A 17,912-nucleotide genomic window follows, 5' to 3' on the forward strand; every position below is an offset into this window, starting at 1 on the left:
ACCTTTCAACACACTACGTGATTTGCTTACAATACTTGTCGGTCTTGCCTTCACCAGAATGTAAGCGCTCTACAAAGGCAGAGGGAAGGCTATCTTGCTTTCTGATGTATACTCCAGCCTTTAGAACTGTCCGTGGTACTTAGCTGGTTTTTAATACCTTTGTGTCCGGCGACGGAAGGAATGAATGAATGGAGAGACCGAAAATTGCGGCCGGAAGCCTCTGGCCGGGTGCCCAGGGGCCGGGCGGAACGCTCTGGGAACTACATTTCCCATGAAGCTCTGGGAGCAGAGGGCCGCGGGGTCTGCCGGGAAAGGCTTACGAGCTTAAGCCAAGCGTTAAGGGGCGAGTATGGCCGTTCCGCGAGGTGAGCCATTGGCCGTGGTGTCGGCAAGTGTGGTGGGTGAGGCGCGTCCTGGGGACGAATCCTGGGATAGTCGGCCAGGTTGAGTCCACTCCTGGGGCTCTGCGGAAAGATGGTTGGGTGCCAGGCAGAGGAGGGGTCACCTGCAATGGGGATTGACCTCCGAGGGGAGGGGGCCTTCCAGACTGGGTGCCGTGGGATGGGTACCGCCCGCTCCCTCCTCGCCACCCGGCCTCAGGTCAGCACAAGGTCCTTGCTGCCCATCTCACAGCTGGGAACATCGAGGCCTGCAGCGGAGGTGGGTCTCGTCCAACAGCCTACAAACCCCTTATTTGACTCTCCCAAGTGAGCACCCCCAGCTCTTGCCTGGTTTCCCTGGACACTAAGGTGGGGCCTGAGGAGTGGAGCGGCAGCTGACCCTCTGTCTGTACCCCCAGTATTCCCACTTTCCTGTGCGGTGCAGCAGTATGCCTGGGGGAAGATGGGTTCTAACAGCGAAGTGGCGCGGCTGCTGGCCAGCAGTGACCCACTGGCCCAGATCGCAGAGGACAAGCCCTATGCAGAGGTGAGCCTCGGGCCCTATTTCAGCCTACTCTCCCCGCAGGTCAGGAGAAAGGGCCTGAGACAAGTAAGAATCTAGCTGGGAAGGGTGAGGCAGCAAAGAGGGAGGAGGCCCACTTGGCTCTTCAGGCTGATAGACTATCGTGGTACCACAAGAAGAGAGGTTTTATCATAATAAGCTGAGATTTCCAGCATTCTCCTCCCCCAACCACTCTTAGCACTTAGTGAATTTTAATTCCGCCATCTTTGACAATTAAGTTTTTTTACTTCGACTATTTTCTTTTGCATTTTTATTAACCTAAAATATTTATCCTGCCTATTTAGTGGAGAAAAAGCCAAAGCATAGGAAGGCTTTCACCTCTGCTTCTGAAACTGGAAGATGTATGTTAACCCCTCACAGGACCTGGGTCTGCTGCCTGTATGTCCATGATGGCATGAACATTTGTATTCAGACCTGGGAGGCCTTTCCTAGGACTCAGTTGCCCTGTGGGGAGCACAGCATAACCATTTGGGACAGGCCAACTCGGGGTGCCAGGTTTCTTCCCCCCCCTCCCAAATTTCCTGTTTTTCCAGTTGTGGATGGGGACTCACCCCCGAGGGGATGCCAAGATCCTTGACAACCGCATCTCACAGAAAACCCTTGGACAGTGGATTGCTGAGAACCAGGACAGCTTGGGCTCAAAGGTCAAGGACACCTTTAATGGCAACCTGCCCTTCCTCTTCAAAGTGCTCTCAGTCGAAACAGCCCTGTCCATCCAGGCACACCCCAACAAGGTAAAGGACAGAGTAGGGTGCAGAGGTCAGGGTAGAGTAAGGCTTATGCTGAGGCCCTCCCATGACTTTTACTGCCGCTTTTACCCCACCCACGCCAGGCTCCTGCCCAAGGCCAAATCCAGGCTGACAACTCCCAGTTTAGCTCTGCAAAGCCAGATGGTGGTGACACATGCAGCAACTAAGTCTAAGCAAACAGCTGACTGGCCGGTGCCAGGGGTTTCTCTAAGCTCATTCCAAGGGGCTTGTTCCTGGTCTTCCCTCACCTAGCCCAGGTCTATTCATATCTGCCATTTACTCATCTGCTTTCAGGAAGAGTTCAACTTGCAGGGCAGGGCAGGGCAGGTACCCTCAGCTCCACCCCATGGAGTCTCCCTACACAAGCCTGAGTCCTATCCTAAGTAATTGTGGATCCAAACTCCTTTTTGTTTTTTCTGAGATGGAGTCTCACTCTGTCACCCAGGCTGGAGTGCAATGGTGTGATCTCGGCTCACTGCTACCTCCTCCTCCTGGTTCAAGCAATTCTCCTGCCGCAGCTTCCCAAATAGCTGGGATTTACAGGCATGTGCCACCATGCCTGGCTAATTTTTGTATCTTTAGTAGAGACGGGGTTTCACCATGTTGGCCTGGCTGGTGTCAAACTCCTCAAGTGATCTGCCTGCCTCAGCCTCCCAAAGTGTTGGGATTACAGGCGTGAGCCTCTGCACCCAGCCAAAACGCCTTATTTCTAGATACACAAAGTAAGACCCAGAGAATGGAGGGATTTGCCGAAAGCCACACAGCTTGTTCATGTCAGAGCTTGGCCTGGTGTTTGGGTTTCCTGATTCACAGACCAAGCCTCTTAGAATCCACCCCAGCTGTCCCCTGGATTTGGCCCATTTCCCTACCCTGGGTAGGCTGAACTCCAAGTTTCTGCATCATGCTTTGACTGGGCTCCTTGCCAGAAGTAGGCAACCACTGCCATCCTGCGACTGAGGAGGGTAGAGAGCAAGGGCTGGGTAGCACTGGTGTCCCTGCTAGTTAATGGCTACCCTCACCGTCCTCCTCTTCCCCTGGCCACCCCACAGGAGCTGGCAGAGAAGCTACACCTCCAGGCTCCACAGCACTACCCCGATGCCAACCATAAGCCAGAGATGGCCATTGCCCTCACCCCCTTCCAGGGCTTGTGTGGCTTCCGGCCTGTTGAGGAGATTGTAACCTTTCTGAAGAGTAAGTTGGGCAGAATGCTGAGGGCATGTGTATTGGGCCAGGGATACCTAGGGAACCCAGATGATAGTAGGAACATTGGCGGAGAACAGAGGTCACATGTCACAGGCACTGAAGGGCCTCATGAAGCAGTTTTTGGAGCCAGTGGGCCAGACCAGGCTCAGGTGTGGTTGCCAAGGGCTGGTGGTGAGTGACTGGTTTCCACTGCAAAGTTTGCTTATCACTGCTGGCACTTTGGTTAGGGCTGGGATGGGAAGGCCTCTTCCAACTCCCTTCTTGTGTGGGTTCCATCTTACCATTCCTGATATGGGCCCTGGGCCTGGCCTTCCTGCAGAGGTACCCGAGTTCCAGGTCCTGATTGGAGGTGATGCAGCAACACACCTGAAGCAGAGCATGAGCCATGACTCCCAGGCTGTGGCCTCTGCTCTGAAGAGCTGTTTCTCCCACCTGATGAAGAGTGAGAAGAAGGTGGTAGTGGAACAGCTCAACCTGTTGGTGAAGCGGATCTCGCAGCAAGGTAGGCATGGTTATATTCTTGGGTGGGTGCCGAACTCTGGCCTGGGCTCCCCTGCAGATACCAGACTCTGGGAACAGGGTTCTCAACTCCTCTGCCCAAGTGGAACACTAGAAGGGGCCCAGCTTAGGTGACCTGCTGGCAACTTAGCATTGCTTTCCTAGTCTTTGTGGAGCCGGGCCCTTGGCTGAGTGCTGTTTCCCAATCAGTCATCTTCTCCAGATGGCTGGAGGCAGACTGGCATAGAAGACTTTTTTTTTTGAGACAGAGTCGCGCTCTGTTGCCCAGACTGGAGTGCACTGGCACGATCTCGGCTCACTGCAACCTCCACCTCCTGGGTTCAAGCAATTCTGCCTCAGCCTCCTGAGTAGCTGGGACTAAAGGCTCACACCACCATGGCTGGCCAATTTTTTGTATATTAGTAGAGACAGGGTTTCACCATGTTAGCCAGGATGGTCTCGATCTCCTGACCTCATGATCTGCCCACCTTGGCCTCCCAAAGTGCTGGGATTACAGGCGTGAGCCACCGCACCCGGCCAGCGTAGAAGACTCTTAGGATGCCTTCCACCTAGGCATTCTGAGATTTTCCCCAGCCTCACAGCTGCCCTCCATGTAGGGACTTGTATCTTGGAGCTAAAGAGGCAGGAAGGGGACAAGAGCATCCTCCCTCTCCTGGAAAGGCTTGATGCCTCCAGCGCTCAGTCGTTTGATCTTTCCTTTACCTGCTGTGTGCCTGACCCTGTGATAAGAAGAGTTCAGGAAATGACTGTGATGGGTGTGGTCATGTCACCCCAAAGGTGGGGAGTCAACACAAGCAGTAAGAATCACAAAGCAGAACAGACTCCCAGCAGTGAGCTTATGTGGCACAGGTGATGAGGTCTCAACTTCTTTCCCTGCTACCTTTGAGCCTTAGGGCATCATTTATTTTACCCACGCATATTTTTTCCTGTTCTCTGTGTGTGTGTGTGTGTGTGTGCGCGCTTTATTTTTTGAGACCTATTTTTTCCTGTTCAGTGTCTCTGTGTGTATGTGTGTGTATGTGCTTTCATTTTTTGAGATAGGGTCTTGCTCTGTTGTCCTAGGCTGGAATGCAGTGGCGTGATCTTGGCTCACTGCAACCTCTGCCTCCTGGGTTCAAGCAATTCTACTGCCTCAGCCTCCTGAGTAGCGGGATTACAGGCATGCACCACCATGCCCAGCTAATTTTTTTTTTTTTTTTTTTTTTTGAGACAGAGTTTCACTCTTGTTACCCAGGCTGGAGTGCAATGGCGCGATCTCGGCTCACTGCAACCTCCGCCTCCTAGGTTCAGGCAATTCTCCTGTCTCAGCCTCCTGAGTAGCTGGGATTACAGGCACGCGCCACCATGCCCAGCTAATTTTTTGTATTTTTAGTAGAGACGGGGTTTCACCATGTTGACCAGGATGGTCTCGATCTCTTGACCTCGTGATCCACCTGCCTCGGCCTCCCAAAGTGGTGGGATTACAGGCGTGAGCCACCGCGCCCGGCCAATTTTTTATATTTTAGTAGAGACGGGATTTCACCATGTTGCCGAGGCTTGTCTCAAACTTCTGAGCTCAGGCAATCTGCCTGCTTTTGCCTCCCAAAGTGCTAGGACTACAGGTATGAGCCACCATGCCAGACCCCCTGCCTCACTTTAAAGAAGCTGGCTGGGCGTGGTGGCTTATGCCTGTAATCCCAGCACTTTTGGGAGGCTGAGGCAGGTGGATCACTTGAGGTCAGGAGTTTGAGACCAGCCTGGCCAACATGGTAAAACCCCATCTCTACTAAAAATGCAAAAATTAGCCAGGCGAGGCGGAAGTTGCGGTGAGCCGAGATTGTGCCACTGCACTCTGGCCTGGGTGATACAGCAAGGCTCCATCTAAAAAACAAAAACAAAATTGGCCAGGCATGGTGGCGTGTGCCTGTAATCCAAACTACTCGGAAGGCTGAGGCGGCACGAGAAGCACTTGAACCTGGGACGGGGAGGTTAGAGTGAGTCTAGATGGCACCACTCTACTCCAGCCTGGGAGACAGAGCAGGACTGTCTTAAAAAAAAAAATTAAAAAATTAAAAAGCCTGTCCTTGCCACTCTACCCAGGCTGAGCTCATTTTCCCCTATCGTCTCCAGGGCACATTTTGGCCCTTGGCTCATTCTGCTTCATGCTGTCTGGAGTGGCCTAAGATGGCATTTGTATGGAGTGGAGTATCAAGCAAGGCTGGACCCCAAAGGGCTGAAGGTGTGGCCAGAAGGACAGGGCTACTTTGGCTTCTGGATTCCTGTGGGCAGGGAACTTTTCCCAGGACTCCCTGGCTAGGGTGGGGCTATGAACAGCACTGAGTATCCCCCTAAGTGACCTTGGGGTGCTCTGTGACCCTCAGTGGCTGCCGGAAACAACATGGAGGACATCTCTGGGGAGCTTTTGATGCAGCTGCACCAGCAGTACCCAGGTGATATCGGCTGCTTTGCCATCTACTTCCTGAACCTGCTTACCCTGAAGCCTGGGGAGGCCATGTTTCTGGAGGCCAATGTGCCCCATGCCTATCTGAAAGGAGGTGAGCCTCATTTCAGCAGTGAGCCCCATTGCCATCCCTGCTAGGCCCTGTTTCCCTATCTAGACAAAAGAGGGAGAAGGGTGGTCAAGGAGACCTCCAAGGACCACACAGCGCTGACCTCTGAGGGTTCCTGGGCGCAGCAGGAGACAGCTGGTAGGGATGATGAATGCATTTCACATTGAACATGGCTTGAATCCTGCCACCAAACCTGTGTCATGCTACTCTGATTTTAAGCCCTGCTAGCCAGTGTGGGAACCACGCTTTGAACCCAGGCTATACTGAATCCAAGCTGTTCTATTTCACAGCTTTTGCCTGTCTGTCCTCCCTATCCAGGGATTTTTACACTAAAATATGGATGTTGCCACGGAAGGATGCCACCTTTTGGCTGTTGGCTGCTTATCCACACATGCCTCATGCACAGGATGCTGTGCTAGAAGTTGGAGATGAGAGTTGGGGCTCCCCAACCCCCAGGGGTTAACATGACTCCCCTCTGACAATAGTGGGTGACCTGTCACCTGTTTTTGGTATTTGATTATCTTAGCCCCATTATCCCAGAGAATACAATTCATGGACGTTTTTGCCTAACTTGGCATGGGGTTCAAGCTCAGGTTAAGAGGCCCAGAGCTGGAGAGCCAAGTCATACTTCACCAGCTTAGCACATAACAACTGTCTCTCCAGACTGCGTGGAGTGCATGGCGTGTTCAGACAACACAGTGCGTGCTGGCCTGACACCCAAGTTCATTGACGTGCCAACCCTGTGTGAAATGCTCAGCTATACCCCTAGCTCCAGCAAGGACAGGCTCTTTCTCCCAACACGGAGTCAGGAAGACCCCTACCTCTCAATCTATGACCCCCCTGTGCCAGACTTCACCATTATGAAGATGGAGGTGAGTGAGGGGCCATGGCAGGTGTCCTTCGTGTGCCATGAAAATCTGGCAAGGGTCATGATGTGGAGGACTCCTGGGGTTGGGTTTCCTGTCAAGCCCACTTGGTGGGGGGTGGCCCAGGGCCTGCCCCCTCCTCCCTGTACCAGGGACCAGGCCTCCATGCTGAGCCTGGGTTGTGGGAGAAGATGGCAGAGCTCTCCCTTGTGCCCTGCGGACTGTCCTGGGCACATGAACTGATGAGAGCAGAGTCTAAGCTGCACTGCTATTGTTTTTCCCTGCCCAGGTCCCTGGCTCCATCACTGAATACAAGGTCTTGCCACTGGACTCTGCCAGCATCCTCCTGATGGTACAGGGAACAGTGACAGCCAGCACACCAATAGCCCAGACGCCAATCCCTCTGCAGCGTGGCAGCGTGCTCTTCATTGGGGCCAATGAGAGCGTCTCACTGAAGCTTACTGAGCCGAAGAATCTGCTGATATTCCGTGCCTGCTGTTTGCTGTAGAGGCCACAGCCTCCCTAGCTCTCCTCTGCCAGTCACCCTAAATTCCAGCCAGCCTCACCTCCTCAGGCTCAGCTCAAGCCCCCTTTCTTGCTCTGGACCCCTTAGGTACACCCTGGAAGAGCTGGGGTGGTGGAGGGAGCCTGAAGGTAGTGACTCCCGACTACACCTGAGCCAGGCTCTTGCCAACTCTGCTCTAGCCTATGGCTGCAGGCTAGCCGGCAAAATCTGTGACCCAGCATTAGCTCAGCATCTGTCAGAGCAAGAGGTCAGGTAATTTCCAAGAACAGTGTTCTTACCCTGGGACTACCCATTTCCTCAGCTGCAGAGGAGGGAAGGGAAAGGGCAGTCCTGTGGACTAACATTGTTTACACCCTCTTGTTCTGTCAAAGCAATTAAAAGTCACTTGTGTTGAGGCTGTGGGGTAATGAGCACTCAGCCTTTGGGGTACCTGTTCCTAAAATGGGCCGAAAGTGCCCTCCTTGCATGATGCCCCAGTTTTTGCTTTATTCCTACTTCACAGTTTCCTGGGGGTGGGTCAACTATACTCCAGAACACTTGTATGGGAAGGAGTGGAAGAGGAAGCCAGCTTCAGCCTCAGAGGCACAGCTTGCAAGCAGGCCTTGGGTCCTTCAGCCCTACAGAGAGAAGGTGGCTCAAAGGATACACCAATCATCAGTGCAAGATTCTTTGCTCCCGTTTTTCAATTGGCCCTAGAGCAGGGGTCAGCAAACCAGGCTGGCAGGCCAGTTCTGGCCAAACCTGTTCATTTATATACTGTCTGGCTGCTTTCAAGCCACAGGGGCAAAGTTGAAGAGTTGCACTAGACCGTATGGCCCGCAAAGCCCAAACTACTGATTGTCAACCCCTTCTCTAGAACATACTCAACTGTTGCAGATTACAGGGACTCAGGAACTGAACTAGCCAATTTTCATTGTGAGAAGAAGCCCAGTTAGCTTTCCTAAGCTGGCACGAAATACGTAAGAGGGAATCTCTCCCAATGCCCTGCTCCAGGGGTGGGACACACCTGCGAGAGGCTGTCGGCTGTCTGTCGCTGCTCACGTTTCTGACCTGCAATCATAGATACTGTCATCCGAGACTAATCAGTCTTAATCCACTGGCTCCTTCCTGTGAGGTAAAGGTTTAAATTCAAAGAAAAGAATCTTTCTGGGCTTCTGCCCACACTAGAGTTCCAGGAAACCACCTTCAAAAAATCTCCTGTGTTTTTTGCCTTCAAATTTTCTTCAGCTAAAAACAATAAAGATGAGCTGGAGGCCATGCACGGTGGCTCATGCCTGTAATCCCAGCACTTTGGGAGGCTGAGGCAGGTGGATCACGAGGTGAGGAGTTCGAGACCAGCCTGACTAACATGGTGAAACTGCATCTCCACTAAAAACAAAAATAAGCCGGGCGTGGTGGCATGCACCTGTAATCCCAACTTCTTGGGAGCCTGAAGCAGGAGAATCGCTTGAACCCAGGAGGCAGAGGTTGCAGTGAGCCGAGATCATGCCACTGCACTCCAGCCTGGGCAACAGAGCAAGACTCTGTCTCAAAAAAAAAAACAAAAAAGATGAGCTAGAAAAAGTCTGCTAAAGGGAACCCATTTTAGAGAAGTGACTTGTAAGGGCCTATTTCACTCATGCTGTCCAATGAAACAGGCCCGAAAGTGGTGCCCCCTGGGAAGAGCAGAAAGGGGAGGGAGTTTCTAGAAGGAATTGCTGTAGTAGACTATTAAGCTATTTCTTCATTTCAGGATATCCAGACCTTTCTTTAAAATCCTAATGCAACATAGACACAGCTCAACTAGTGTGATTGCATTTATTCTTATAAATGTACAGAGCTGTAGAGGTGCAAGCCAAGCATTTGGTAGAGTAGTACATAAACACCATATGGTACCACTCGTGTCTGGGAGGTGAGCCTGGACACACCCCTCTCCCCAGTAAACTGTCACCTGCAGAACACCCAGCACTCTGAATTAAGGCAGTTTGGCCCTGGGCACATTGGTGGTATTTTGGTATGTGGCTACTGGCCCTAAACAACTGACCGTTTCTACCATGCCTCACTGCATAATGTCCCACCAGGTCCCTCCAGCTTTTTCTACAGGGTAACACCCTCCTACATGGGACCCAGCTTAGAAACCTCTTCTTCAAGGACAGTTGCAGCTGAATATGCCAGAGTTGATACAACAGAGGGCCTTGGTTTTGGGGTCCTGCCACCCTCACCCCAGCAGCTGCTAAACACCCAGACTACTCTGCCCTGACCACCTCCGACAGAGACGTGGCTCTATACTTAGCTTCCACGGCCACCTCCCAGCAAGCGCTGGGTCCTTCCACCCACACCGCTGTCTTTACACTGTACTATGTTTGATCCCTTTCCACATGTGCACTTCACCTCTGCAGACACAAGGCCCCCATCTCTGTGGATGGTGAAGGGGGTCAGGATGGAGATGTTCGTGCTCCCCGCAGGCATCTGCACAAAGTGCTCAGAATATTAGCCACCTGCGTAGAGTTGCAGAGTCCCATTCCAGAACAGAGTAACCATCTGCCTCCTCTCCCCCAACCCCAAGTTGGCATGGCTCTGGTCTCTGTCCTGTCTTCCTGCCGTGATGCTGCTAGCTAAGAGAGTAAGTCAGCCCCCAGATACTGCATATTCCTCTCAAACTTCCACAGTTTGAGAAAAACACAAAGATGTCCATCAAGCACTCACAGGATTACCGTCGTGAGGACACTTGTCTGACAAATAACAAATAACGCCGTATCTTTTTATTAGACTTTCTCATCTTCCAGTCACCCCTTGTGGTAGAGCAAAAAGAGTGTGCTGTCTCTCCTATGCCTCCAGTGATCATAGAACACTGAGTAAAGCAAGAGACTGGATATTTTCCCATGTGGAACCTACACCCCAATCCCGACTACTGGGCTGGGAACCCTGTCTGTTCCCATTCAAAGCTCACCATGTGGGAGGACTGCTTGGGCCTGAGAGGTGGAGGCTGCAGTGAGCTATAACTGCACCATTGTACTCCAGCCTGGGTGACAGAGACCCTGTCTCCGATAAAACAAAGCAGAACACTCACCATGGTCCTGGGTGAGGCCAAAAAACGAAACAAAAAACACCTATTGAAAAAAATTCTAGAAAGAGGCTTGGTATACTGTGTAGCAAGAGACACTCGCCAATATGGGAGCAGGGGGTGCCACAGCAGAAATTATGCCTATTTCTGCTGTGTTTGGCCTGGGGGCTGAAAGAGGCTGTGTTACACCCAGAGGTCTGCTTAGAGCCCAATCCTGAGTATCCAATGAGGCCCATGCTGTGACCAGAAGAATCTGGCAATGGAATGGTCCACACCGGACAGAAGGGAGGAGGCCCTTTACGCTGACCGACTGATCTCAGCCAAGGGCCTAGGAGCTGGCCTAGGTCTTCGTTCCCATTCCTGTCTGTAAGCCTCAGTCTAGGACAAAGCCCACACTGCTCTATACCCACTCACCCATTGCTACTTTTCAAAAGTTTAAAAAGCGAAACAAATAGGAAGGCACTGGACTGCTCTCCTGTAGCTCCCTCTGCTGGTATTAACAAAAACTGCAATCTTCTGGGGCCAGCCCCAGTACCTTCCACCCAATCTTTAGCTCAAAGACTGGGAAAGAAATAAGCCCAGACCAAGGAAATACAAATAAATAAATATGAACATGTTGAAGCAGCTTTTCTCTAACTAGGGAAGGGCGAACCAGAGTCACTAAACTCACCCAGACAGTTGGACCAGTTGGGGATGCCCCAGGTCCAGGGATTCTGGAAGCCAGGATCATGCTGTGTCATTAAGCAACTTGCTATCCCTGTCATAGACAGGTGCAGCCTGAAGAGGGACAAAAGGACTCACTTTATGCTCTCTTGAAGGTCACGCCTGCAACCCGTCTTAGAGCCAGGAAGAACAGGGCAAATGGAATTTCTCGAACTGCTCTCAAAACAGTTAACCTCTTTTTTGGATTGCCAGCTATATAAGCATAAAGTGCTATTTTCTGCCTCCATACAACATTACCTAGCCCAGCCTGGCACAAGAGCTCTTTGTGCCTCCCTGAAGCACCATGACAAATACCAGTCAAGCTGTCTGCAACTGTTTTCCTTAGTTACCTTTGTCACCCACCACAAGAACCAGAATTCCTCTGTCCTGCCCTTATTAAAGTGGCTTCTCCAAACTCTGCTCCAGCAGCAGAAGAAATCTGCAGAATCCTACCTATCACCCCACAGCCCAGATGGGGGCCTCTGGCCTGAGAAGCAACAGGTAAGGACTACCTGCAGGTCACTTTCTAGGGGTCAGTGACCCCAGTGCTCACTGCACTCTGTGAGCTGAGTGGCCAACAGGGCTCTGTAGGCCTCATGGTGAACAGGGCCCATTTTGGAGGGTAATGTCTACTGGAGGGTACAGGAGGAAGAGTCCCCAAGACAGCACCAGCAGCAGGAGCACGTTGAAGAAGCCATGGGCTTAGGGGGGATGAGGTCTAAGTCCTCGTCATCTGGAATCTCATCCAGGTGATACCCATCCTGAAGCAGCTGCCGGCTCACATCCTGGTTCACCTGCTAAGAGAAGGAGAAGAGGGAACTATAGGCCAAGATGCAAAGCAGAAATAACCGCTACCCAAAAGACAGGCCCACATTCCCTTATCAGGGCTTCCTGTCCACGCCCACTCCCCGCCTGCCAGGCCAACCCCACAATCCCTAGACTACAGGACAAAGTGCCACTTTCTCCTACCTGTGCCTCAGCCAGCAGTAAGCCTTAGTACTGTCCAGGCTTCACTGTCACTGACCCCAGGGGATCTCTTCTCACTAAATCCTGAGGCATTCATATAAATATCAAGTTCCCAACTATGTGTGAAAATCAGTGCCCTGACTGTTCCCATGGGGAGCCCAGACTAGTCTCTATCAAGGCTGAAGAATATGGGATAAAGATCACAGAACAATGGGCTAGCATAGTAGAACATGGGCTACGGTGGAAGGCTGTGGTGAGCAGCTTTGTCTACACACTGCTGGTTAGACTTAGACTTATCCTTTGATGCTAGCAGAGCTGGGTCCCTGCAAAGTGAAATCTGTTGGTTGGTTTCATCAGTTCACTGAGCATATAAAGAATAAGTAAGGCTGGGGAAAGTGTAAGACTTCCTCTTAGACACAATCTTTGACACTCAGACATTTAAGGAGGACACAATTTGCAAACTGCCTCTATTCTGTGGCAGAAACTCAGATTAGCCAAGATTTCCAGGATAATAAGAAAAACCAGTGGTGTAGGCCAGGTGTGGTGGCTCACGCCTGTAATCCAAGCACTTTGGAGGCCAAGGCGGGCAGGTCACCTGAGGTCGGGAGTTCAAGACCAGCCTGACCAACATGGTGAAACCCTGTCTTTATTTAAAACAAAACAAAACAAAACAAAACAAAAAAAACAGTGGTGTAGAGTCAGGTCCCCAGGGCTTTCACCTCTGTCAAAGGGAATGAGCTGTCAACACGACTTTGCATCCCTGGGTTTCTATCTGGGACACACTCCAGAAAAATGGCCACATGGCTATCCCAGTAGTGTTGTAGCCTGAGTTTTCACAGATGGAGCAACTGAAGAAACAGAAGTTGTTTAGTGTGGAAGAAAGCAAGCTTGGTGGAGAATGGGCAGGGGAGAGACAGAAATGCTGACCTCAGAGAGACTGGAGTTGCTGTGTGACACTGGAAAGCAGGACAAGGACCAATGGACCCAGGCTGCAAGAACCATTTCGGATTAATAAGGAAGATCTATCTAAGAGCTACTCAAACTTGTGTGTATGTGTGTGTTGAGGGAAGGGTGGGCAGCAAGGCTTCTTGGAGGTCATGTGTACCCAGTTACAAAAAAACATTCAAGTACAGACTAGTAAACACTTAGCTAGATTCTATCAAAAAGATTCCTTTCCTAAAAAAAAAACACAAAAAACAAAAAAATAAAAATAACAACAAAAAGAAAACAACAACAAAAAAACAAACAAACAAAAAAAGATTCCTTTTCTAAGCTGTGGCCTAGGAGACTTTAGAGTCTTATTTTAGGGTCTTGCTATATTGCCCAGGCTGGTCTTGAACTCCTGGGCTCAAGCAATCCTCCTGCCTCAGCCTCCCTAGTAGCAGCTTACATGACTTTTGAGATCATTTCCAGCCGTGAGTGTATCTGGTCTCCTGGATTCTCAACAGCCCTCCTTAGTCACCTACACCTCCACAGGGGGAAGAGGGCAGAGTGGAAGATTGTAGAACAGACCAGAAGTCTGGCACAGTGCTGTGCTCACAGCGGGCACCAAACAAGCATTTGGCAGTGGTGGTAATGCTGCCTGCCACCTGGACCTGCGCAGAAAGGTGCTCTGGACTTGCCTCTGCAGAGGAATACCCGGAGGAGTATCTGGATTCCAGCTCCCCATCACTAGGAGAAACGGAAAAGAGTCAGTTTAGGGAGGCACTGTGGAGCACGGCTGTAAATCACAAGGTTGAGAGCATGCAAAGGCATCTGGAAGACTTGTGAAGCAAAAGCCACACACAACAGAACTCAAGCCCAGAACAGGCCTTGAGTAATAGTGGTTCCCTCAATTGGTTCTGGCAGGGACAGGGTCACTCTCACTAACAATGCAGACATAATAGGGCAGGATGATCCCCCAGACATTGGTGCTCCAAATTCTAGAGCGGCATGATTACCTATGAGTCTTCTAACCAAGCCATCCTGGGAAGGGATATTGCTCAGAAGAGAACAGCCCTGGAATATACATGAAGGGCCTTGGAGGAGACAGGGAACAAGCAAAGACATCAAGCGATCTTCAGTTCCATCTAAGGTGCTTTGCGAGGGTGTATTTCCAAGGCAAGCACTCACCTGTCAGAGTCGAGGGACACCAGGTTTTCATCTGGACTCTGGCTAAGAGCAGTATAGCCCTTGTTAAACTTCACTGACCTGAAGGGAGATGGGGGAGAAGAGACCAAGCATAGATGAAAGCATAGGCATTTCACAGGGGAAGCCAGAGCCCTCACTCTGAAGGAAAAGGAATTGACTGCACTGCTGACTTGCCTTCTCCCGGTCACAGCCACCACTGCCTGCAGCTCCACGTCTCCATGTACCTGGCTACAGCACCTTAGAAGGTATATGTCCTCTTTTTTTTTTTTTTGAGACAGAGCCTGGCCCTGTCACCCAGGCTGGAGTGCGGTGGTGTGACCTCGGCTCACTGCAATCTCTGCCTCCTGGGTTCAAGTGATTCTCCTGCCTCAGCCTCCCGAGTAGCTGGGACTACAGGCGTGCCCAGCTAATTTTGTATTTTTAATAGAGACAGGGTTTCGCCGTGTTGGCCAGGCTGGTTTCCCAACACTTGACCTCAAGTGATCCAACCACCTTGGCTTCCCAAAGTGCTGGAATTATAGTTGTGAGCCACCGCGCCCAGCCTGTATTCTACTCCTCCCATAGCTCTTGGGAAAAAGCACACTTCCCCTTTCCTGAACCAGGAAAAGCCCCCTCTTCCCACATACTTAATCAGAGGACGCAAAAACTGCAAGTCTTTGGGCAAAGGATTCGGGTTAACTCTAACATTCACTTCTCTGAGTTTCAACCCTCATCTGTAAAAGGGGGCACTGAATAAGGTTCTAATCAGCTCCGAGTTTACTATTCTGTTACAAACAAACGAAAACAGGTCTAGCCGTTCCCACACTCCTCTTCGTCATTCTCCTCCCTGAAGAGGAGGAGAATGATAGCAAATGAGCCTGTGCACTCACAGATCTCCCTTGCTCCGAAGCCCTTTCCCTGATCCTATCACATCCTTAAAGGAAAAGAGGAGATTGTTCCTCTTCCCATTTTAAAGATAGGTTGCATCAGGGGAATCGCTAGCTCGGCCTTAAACCAGAGCACCCTGTCTCCCGTCCTGGGGATTAAGGCCTTCTCTACAGCTGTTGGCACAGAGGAGGTAGCGCCTGCTGAGACCTTTTCCCTGAAGAGTCTGGCCGGTTCGGCGAGGCCCCCAGCATGCCTTTTCTCCGCAGAACGGCCTTGGCCAGGTCCCGGTGCTTCTCTGGAAGTTAAAGGGCCCGGGTCAGCCGGTCTTCCCCACTCCGCCGCGTCTCCCGAAGGCTTGGAGGCCGCTCTTTCCGAAAGGATTTTGAGGGGCGGAAGCAGGCTGCAGCTAACGCCTTCTCTCCGGGGCCGAGGCCCAACGGAGCTCCGAAGCCCGCCCCGGGTACGTGGCAGCCCGCCCAAGGACAGACCACCCCCGACCATCGGACCACACTCACGCAGCTTGGCTTGAATGGAGGGTGCGCGCGCCACCATGTATGGACCCCGCTTCTCCACGGCCGCGGGGGTGCGTCCCCCCAGCCGGAGGACTCTGTTACCGATCTGTCCGGAGGGTGGCCTGGCAGCTCCCGGCGCGCGGTCCCGAGCCCCGCTGGCCGGGGATCCCGGGGTAGACACCCGCACCGCGTGCCCGCTGGGCTCCGCGGTCGCCATGGCCGGGCCCCGCCCTGCCGAAAGGTGCCACCCCGCCCGTGGCAAACGAGCTACCAGCCGAGGGAAAGGGGAGACTCTTTCAGCAAGATGGAGACGCGCAAGCGCGGACCGTCCCCTTCCGGAGCTCTCCGTGTCGGTAGTGTGGGGACTTGGGCCAAAAGTTCCGCCCTTCTTTCCAGGGAACGGGGCAGTTCCGGTCTAGCCTTTGGAGTTCGCTGCAGATCTTGTAGGCGGCTTGAGTCTGGTGATGATTAGGCTCAATTCTGTCTCTACTGGAAATTAAATACTGATATTGTTGTGGGGCTGCGCGTGTGCGTCGGTCCGGCGCTCACGGTTTCAGTACTCACGCTCGCACGGACGCTCTCTGCTTCTCGCAGTGTCTCCTTGGGGGTCTTCCCACATCTGGACCTGCCAAAGAGCGGACTTGGGTTGAAGAGTTATACGATGACAAGAGTTATCGGCGACCTTTCCTAGAAAAAGAAACGCTCCAGGCGCGGCTGCTCGCGCCTGTAATCCCAGCACTTTGGGAGGCTAAGGTGGGTGGATCACAAGGTCAGGAGTTCAAGACCAGCTTGGCCAACATGGTGAAACCGCGTCTCTACTAAAAATACAAAAATTAGCCGGGCATGGTGCCGGGCGCCTGTAATCCCGGCTACTCGGGAGGCTGAGGCAGAGAATTGCTTGAACCTGGGAAGCAGAGGTTGCAGTGAGCCGAGATGGCGCCACTGCACTCCAGCCTAGGCGACAAAGCGAGAGTCCGTCTCAAAAAAAAAAAAAGAAAAAGAAAAAAGGAAACAGGCCCCAGATGTCAAGAAACTTGTGAAGGTGACACATCTAGAGGCAGTGCCTACGTTGATCCATCTGACGCCAAACCCCTCCTTCTTTCCAACACCAAGAAGTGCGTGACTTTGGACAAGATCTGACCCTCTCTAGGCCTCAGTTTCCACATTTACAAATAGAACCGGCCGGGCCGGTGGCTCAGGGCTATAATCCTAGCACGTTGTGAGGCAGAGGCAGTTGGATCACCTGAGGTCAGGAGTTCGAGACCAGCCTGGCCAACTTGGGGAAACCCTGTCTCTACTAAAAATACAAAAATTAGCTGGGTGTGGTGGTGCGTGCATGCCTGTAATCCCAGCTACTTGGGAAGCTGAGGCAGGAGAATCACTTGAACCCAGGAGGCAGAGGTTGCAGCGAGCCAAGATGGTGCCATTGCATTGCAGCCTGGGCAACAGAGTGAAACTCTGTCTCAAAAATTAAAATTAAAAATAGAACCAATGTCACTACTCATTGTACAGCAAGGCAAATAGGCATTGAAAAGGAGGGTGGAAGTGCACTCAGACTGTGTGTGGTAGGCTATATGTCAGGGCTCTTGACTTCTCCAGCCCCAAGGGATGTTCTTGTGGCTGGCTGGAAAGAACTCCAGATCCTTGTGAAACTGCCAAATCTCATGAGGCTGTCCCTTGACTAACTTATTGGCCTCAATAGGGTAGGTCAACAGAGTGCAACCTCCAAGCTCCCAGGGCCATGCAGACCGTTGGCAGGCATTACACGTTGGGCAAGAGAGGTGAAAAGGAAGAATTTAGGGCTGAAGTGTTTCAAAAATCAGAAACACAAAGGAATCCTTACCATTCTGGTAGATTACCCCCACTCCCCATGATCTGTTAGACTGTTTTTGCCTCCAGAAGCAGAAGGTTCATATGGCTCAACTTAGTATTTAATTATTATAACCTCCCAATGATGCCAGTAGTTATTCTTGTTAAACAAATGAAGCTTTGACTTGGTCAAGTTTGCCAGTTAAGTGATAAACCTGGAATTTGTACCCAGTTCCCCGTGGACTCCAAAGAAATAGTTTTCTGGCTGGGCGCTGAAGCCCACATTTGTAATCCCAGCACTTTGGGAGGCTGAGGTGGGTGGATCACCCGAGGTGCAGAGTTCAAGACCAGCCTGGCCAACATGGTGAGCCCCCTCACCCCCATCTCTACTGAAAATATGAAAATTAGCCAGCGTGGCAGCGGGCGCCTGTAATCCCAGCTACTCAGAAGCACGATAATTGCTTGAACCCAGGAGGCAGAGGTTGCAGTGAGCTGAGATTGGGCCACT

The 17,912-nt window shown here is 51.8% G+C and overlaps 2 protein-coding genes across 9 annotated transcripts; one reads left to right on the plus strand and one right to left on the minus strand.

Annotated features, from left to right (window-relative positions):
* The first annotated feature begins 257 nt into the window (after positions 1–257).
* MPI (mannose phosphate isomerase) lies at positions 258–7,786 on the plus strand. 6 transcript variants are annotated; one of them, XM_032271746.1, is made up of 8 exons: positions 258–365; positions 800–927; positions 1,497–1,697; positions 2,762–2,903; positions 3,235–3,417; positions 5,795–5,968; positions 6,647–6,855; positions 7,139–7,786. In XM_032271746.1, the coding sequence occupies exons 1-8, from the start codon at positions 350–352 to the stop codon at positions 7,355–7,357; spliced, it is 1,272 nt and encodes a 423-aa protein (XP_032127637.1). In that variant the 5' UTR covers positions 258–349; the 3' UTR covers positions 7,358–7,786. The 6 variants fall into 6 exon arrangements, with proteins under 6 accessions (XP_032127637.1, XP_032127641.1, XP_032127640.1 ...); XM_032271749.1 differs by lacking the exon at positions 258–365 and adding an exon at positions 373–397 and having other exon boundaries at positions 7,139–7,524; XM_032271747.1 differs by lacking the exon at positions 258–365 and adding an exon at positions 412–478 and having other exon boundaries at positions 7,139–7,524.
* A 1,370-nt stretch (positions 7,787–9,156) lies between these two features.
* On the minus strand, positions 9,157–16,353 carry FAM219B (family with sequence similarity 219 member B). 3 transcript variants are annotated; one of them, XM_032271767.1, is made up of 6 exons: positions 15,599–16,353; positions 15,291–15,378; positions 14,199–14,276; positions 13,709–13,757; positions 11,790–11,917; positions 9,157–11,175 (listed from the first exon to the last, which is right to left on the minus strand). In XM_032271767.1, exons 1-6 carry the CDS (start codon positions 15,810–15,812, stop codon positions 11,145–11,147), a joined length of 588 nt encoding a protein of 195 aa, XP_032127658.1. In that variant the 5' UTR covers positions 15,813–16,353; the 3' UTR covers positions 9,157–11,144. The 3 variants fall into 3 exon arrangements, with proteins under 3 accessions (XP_032127658.1, XP_032127657.1, XP_032127656.1); XM_032271766.1 differs by having other exon boundaries at positions 9,157–11,914; positions 15,599–16,352; XM_032271765.1 differs by having other exon boundaries at positions 9,157–11,917; positions 15,599–16,347.
* Positions 16,354–17,912: the final 1,559 nt, after the last annotated feature.

This window comes from Sapajus apella, unplaced genomic scaffold, assembly GCF_009761245.1.
Source record: "Sapajus apella isolate SASKATOON/1434 unplaced genomic scaffold, GSC_monkey_1.0 scaffold248, whole genome shotgun sequence".
Classification (NCBI taxonomy): domain Eukaryota; kingdom Metazoa; phylum Chordata; class Mammalia; order Primates; family Cebidae; genus Sapajus; species Sapajus apella.

What these genes read in the sequence shown, in the direction of transcription:
- MPI (XM_032271746.1), top strand. An exon ending in GAAGCGGATCTCGCAGCAAG is followed by an intron (nt 3,418 to 5,794) that starts GTAGGCATGGTT and finishes TGTGACCCTCAG; the next exon opens with TGGCTGCCGGAAACAACATG. An exon ending in TCACCATTATGAAGATGGAG is followed by an intron (nt 6,856 to 7,138) that starts GTGAGTGAGGGG and finishes TTCCCTGCCCAG; the next exon opens with GTCCCTGGCTCCATCACTGA.
- FAM219B (XM_032271765.1), bottom strand. Translation starts at nt 15,812, where the DNA reads ATGGCGACCGCGGAGCCCAGCGGGCACGCGGTGCGGGTGTCTACCCCG. An exon ending in GTGTCCCTCGACTCTGACAG is followed by an intron (nt 13,758 to 14,198) that starts GTGAGTGCTTGC and finishes CGTTTCTCCTAG; the next exon opens with TGATGGGGAGCTGGAATCCA. An exon ending in CCGGGTATTCCTCTGCAGAG is followed by an intron (nt 11,918 to 13,708) that starts GCAAGTCCAGAG and finishes TCCTTCTCTTAG; the next exon opens with CAGGTGAACCAGGATGTGAG.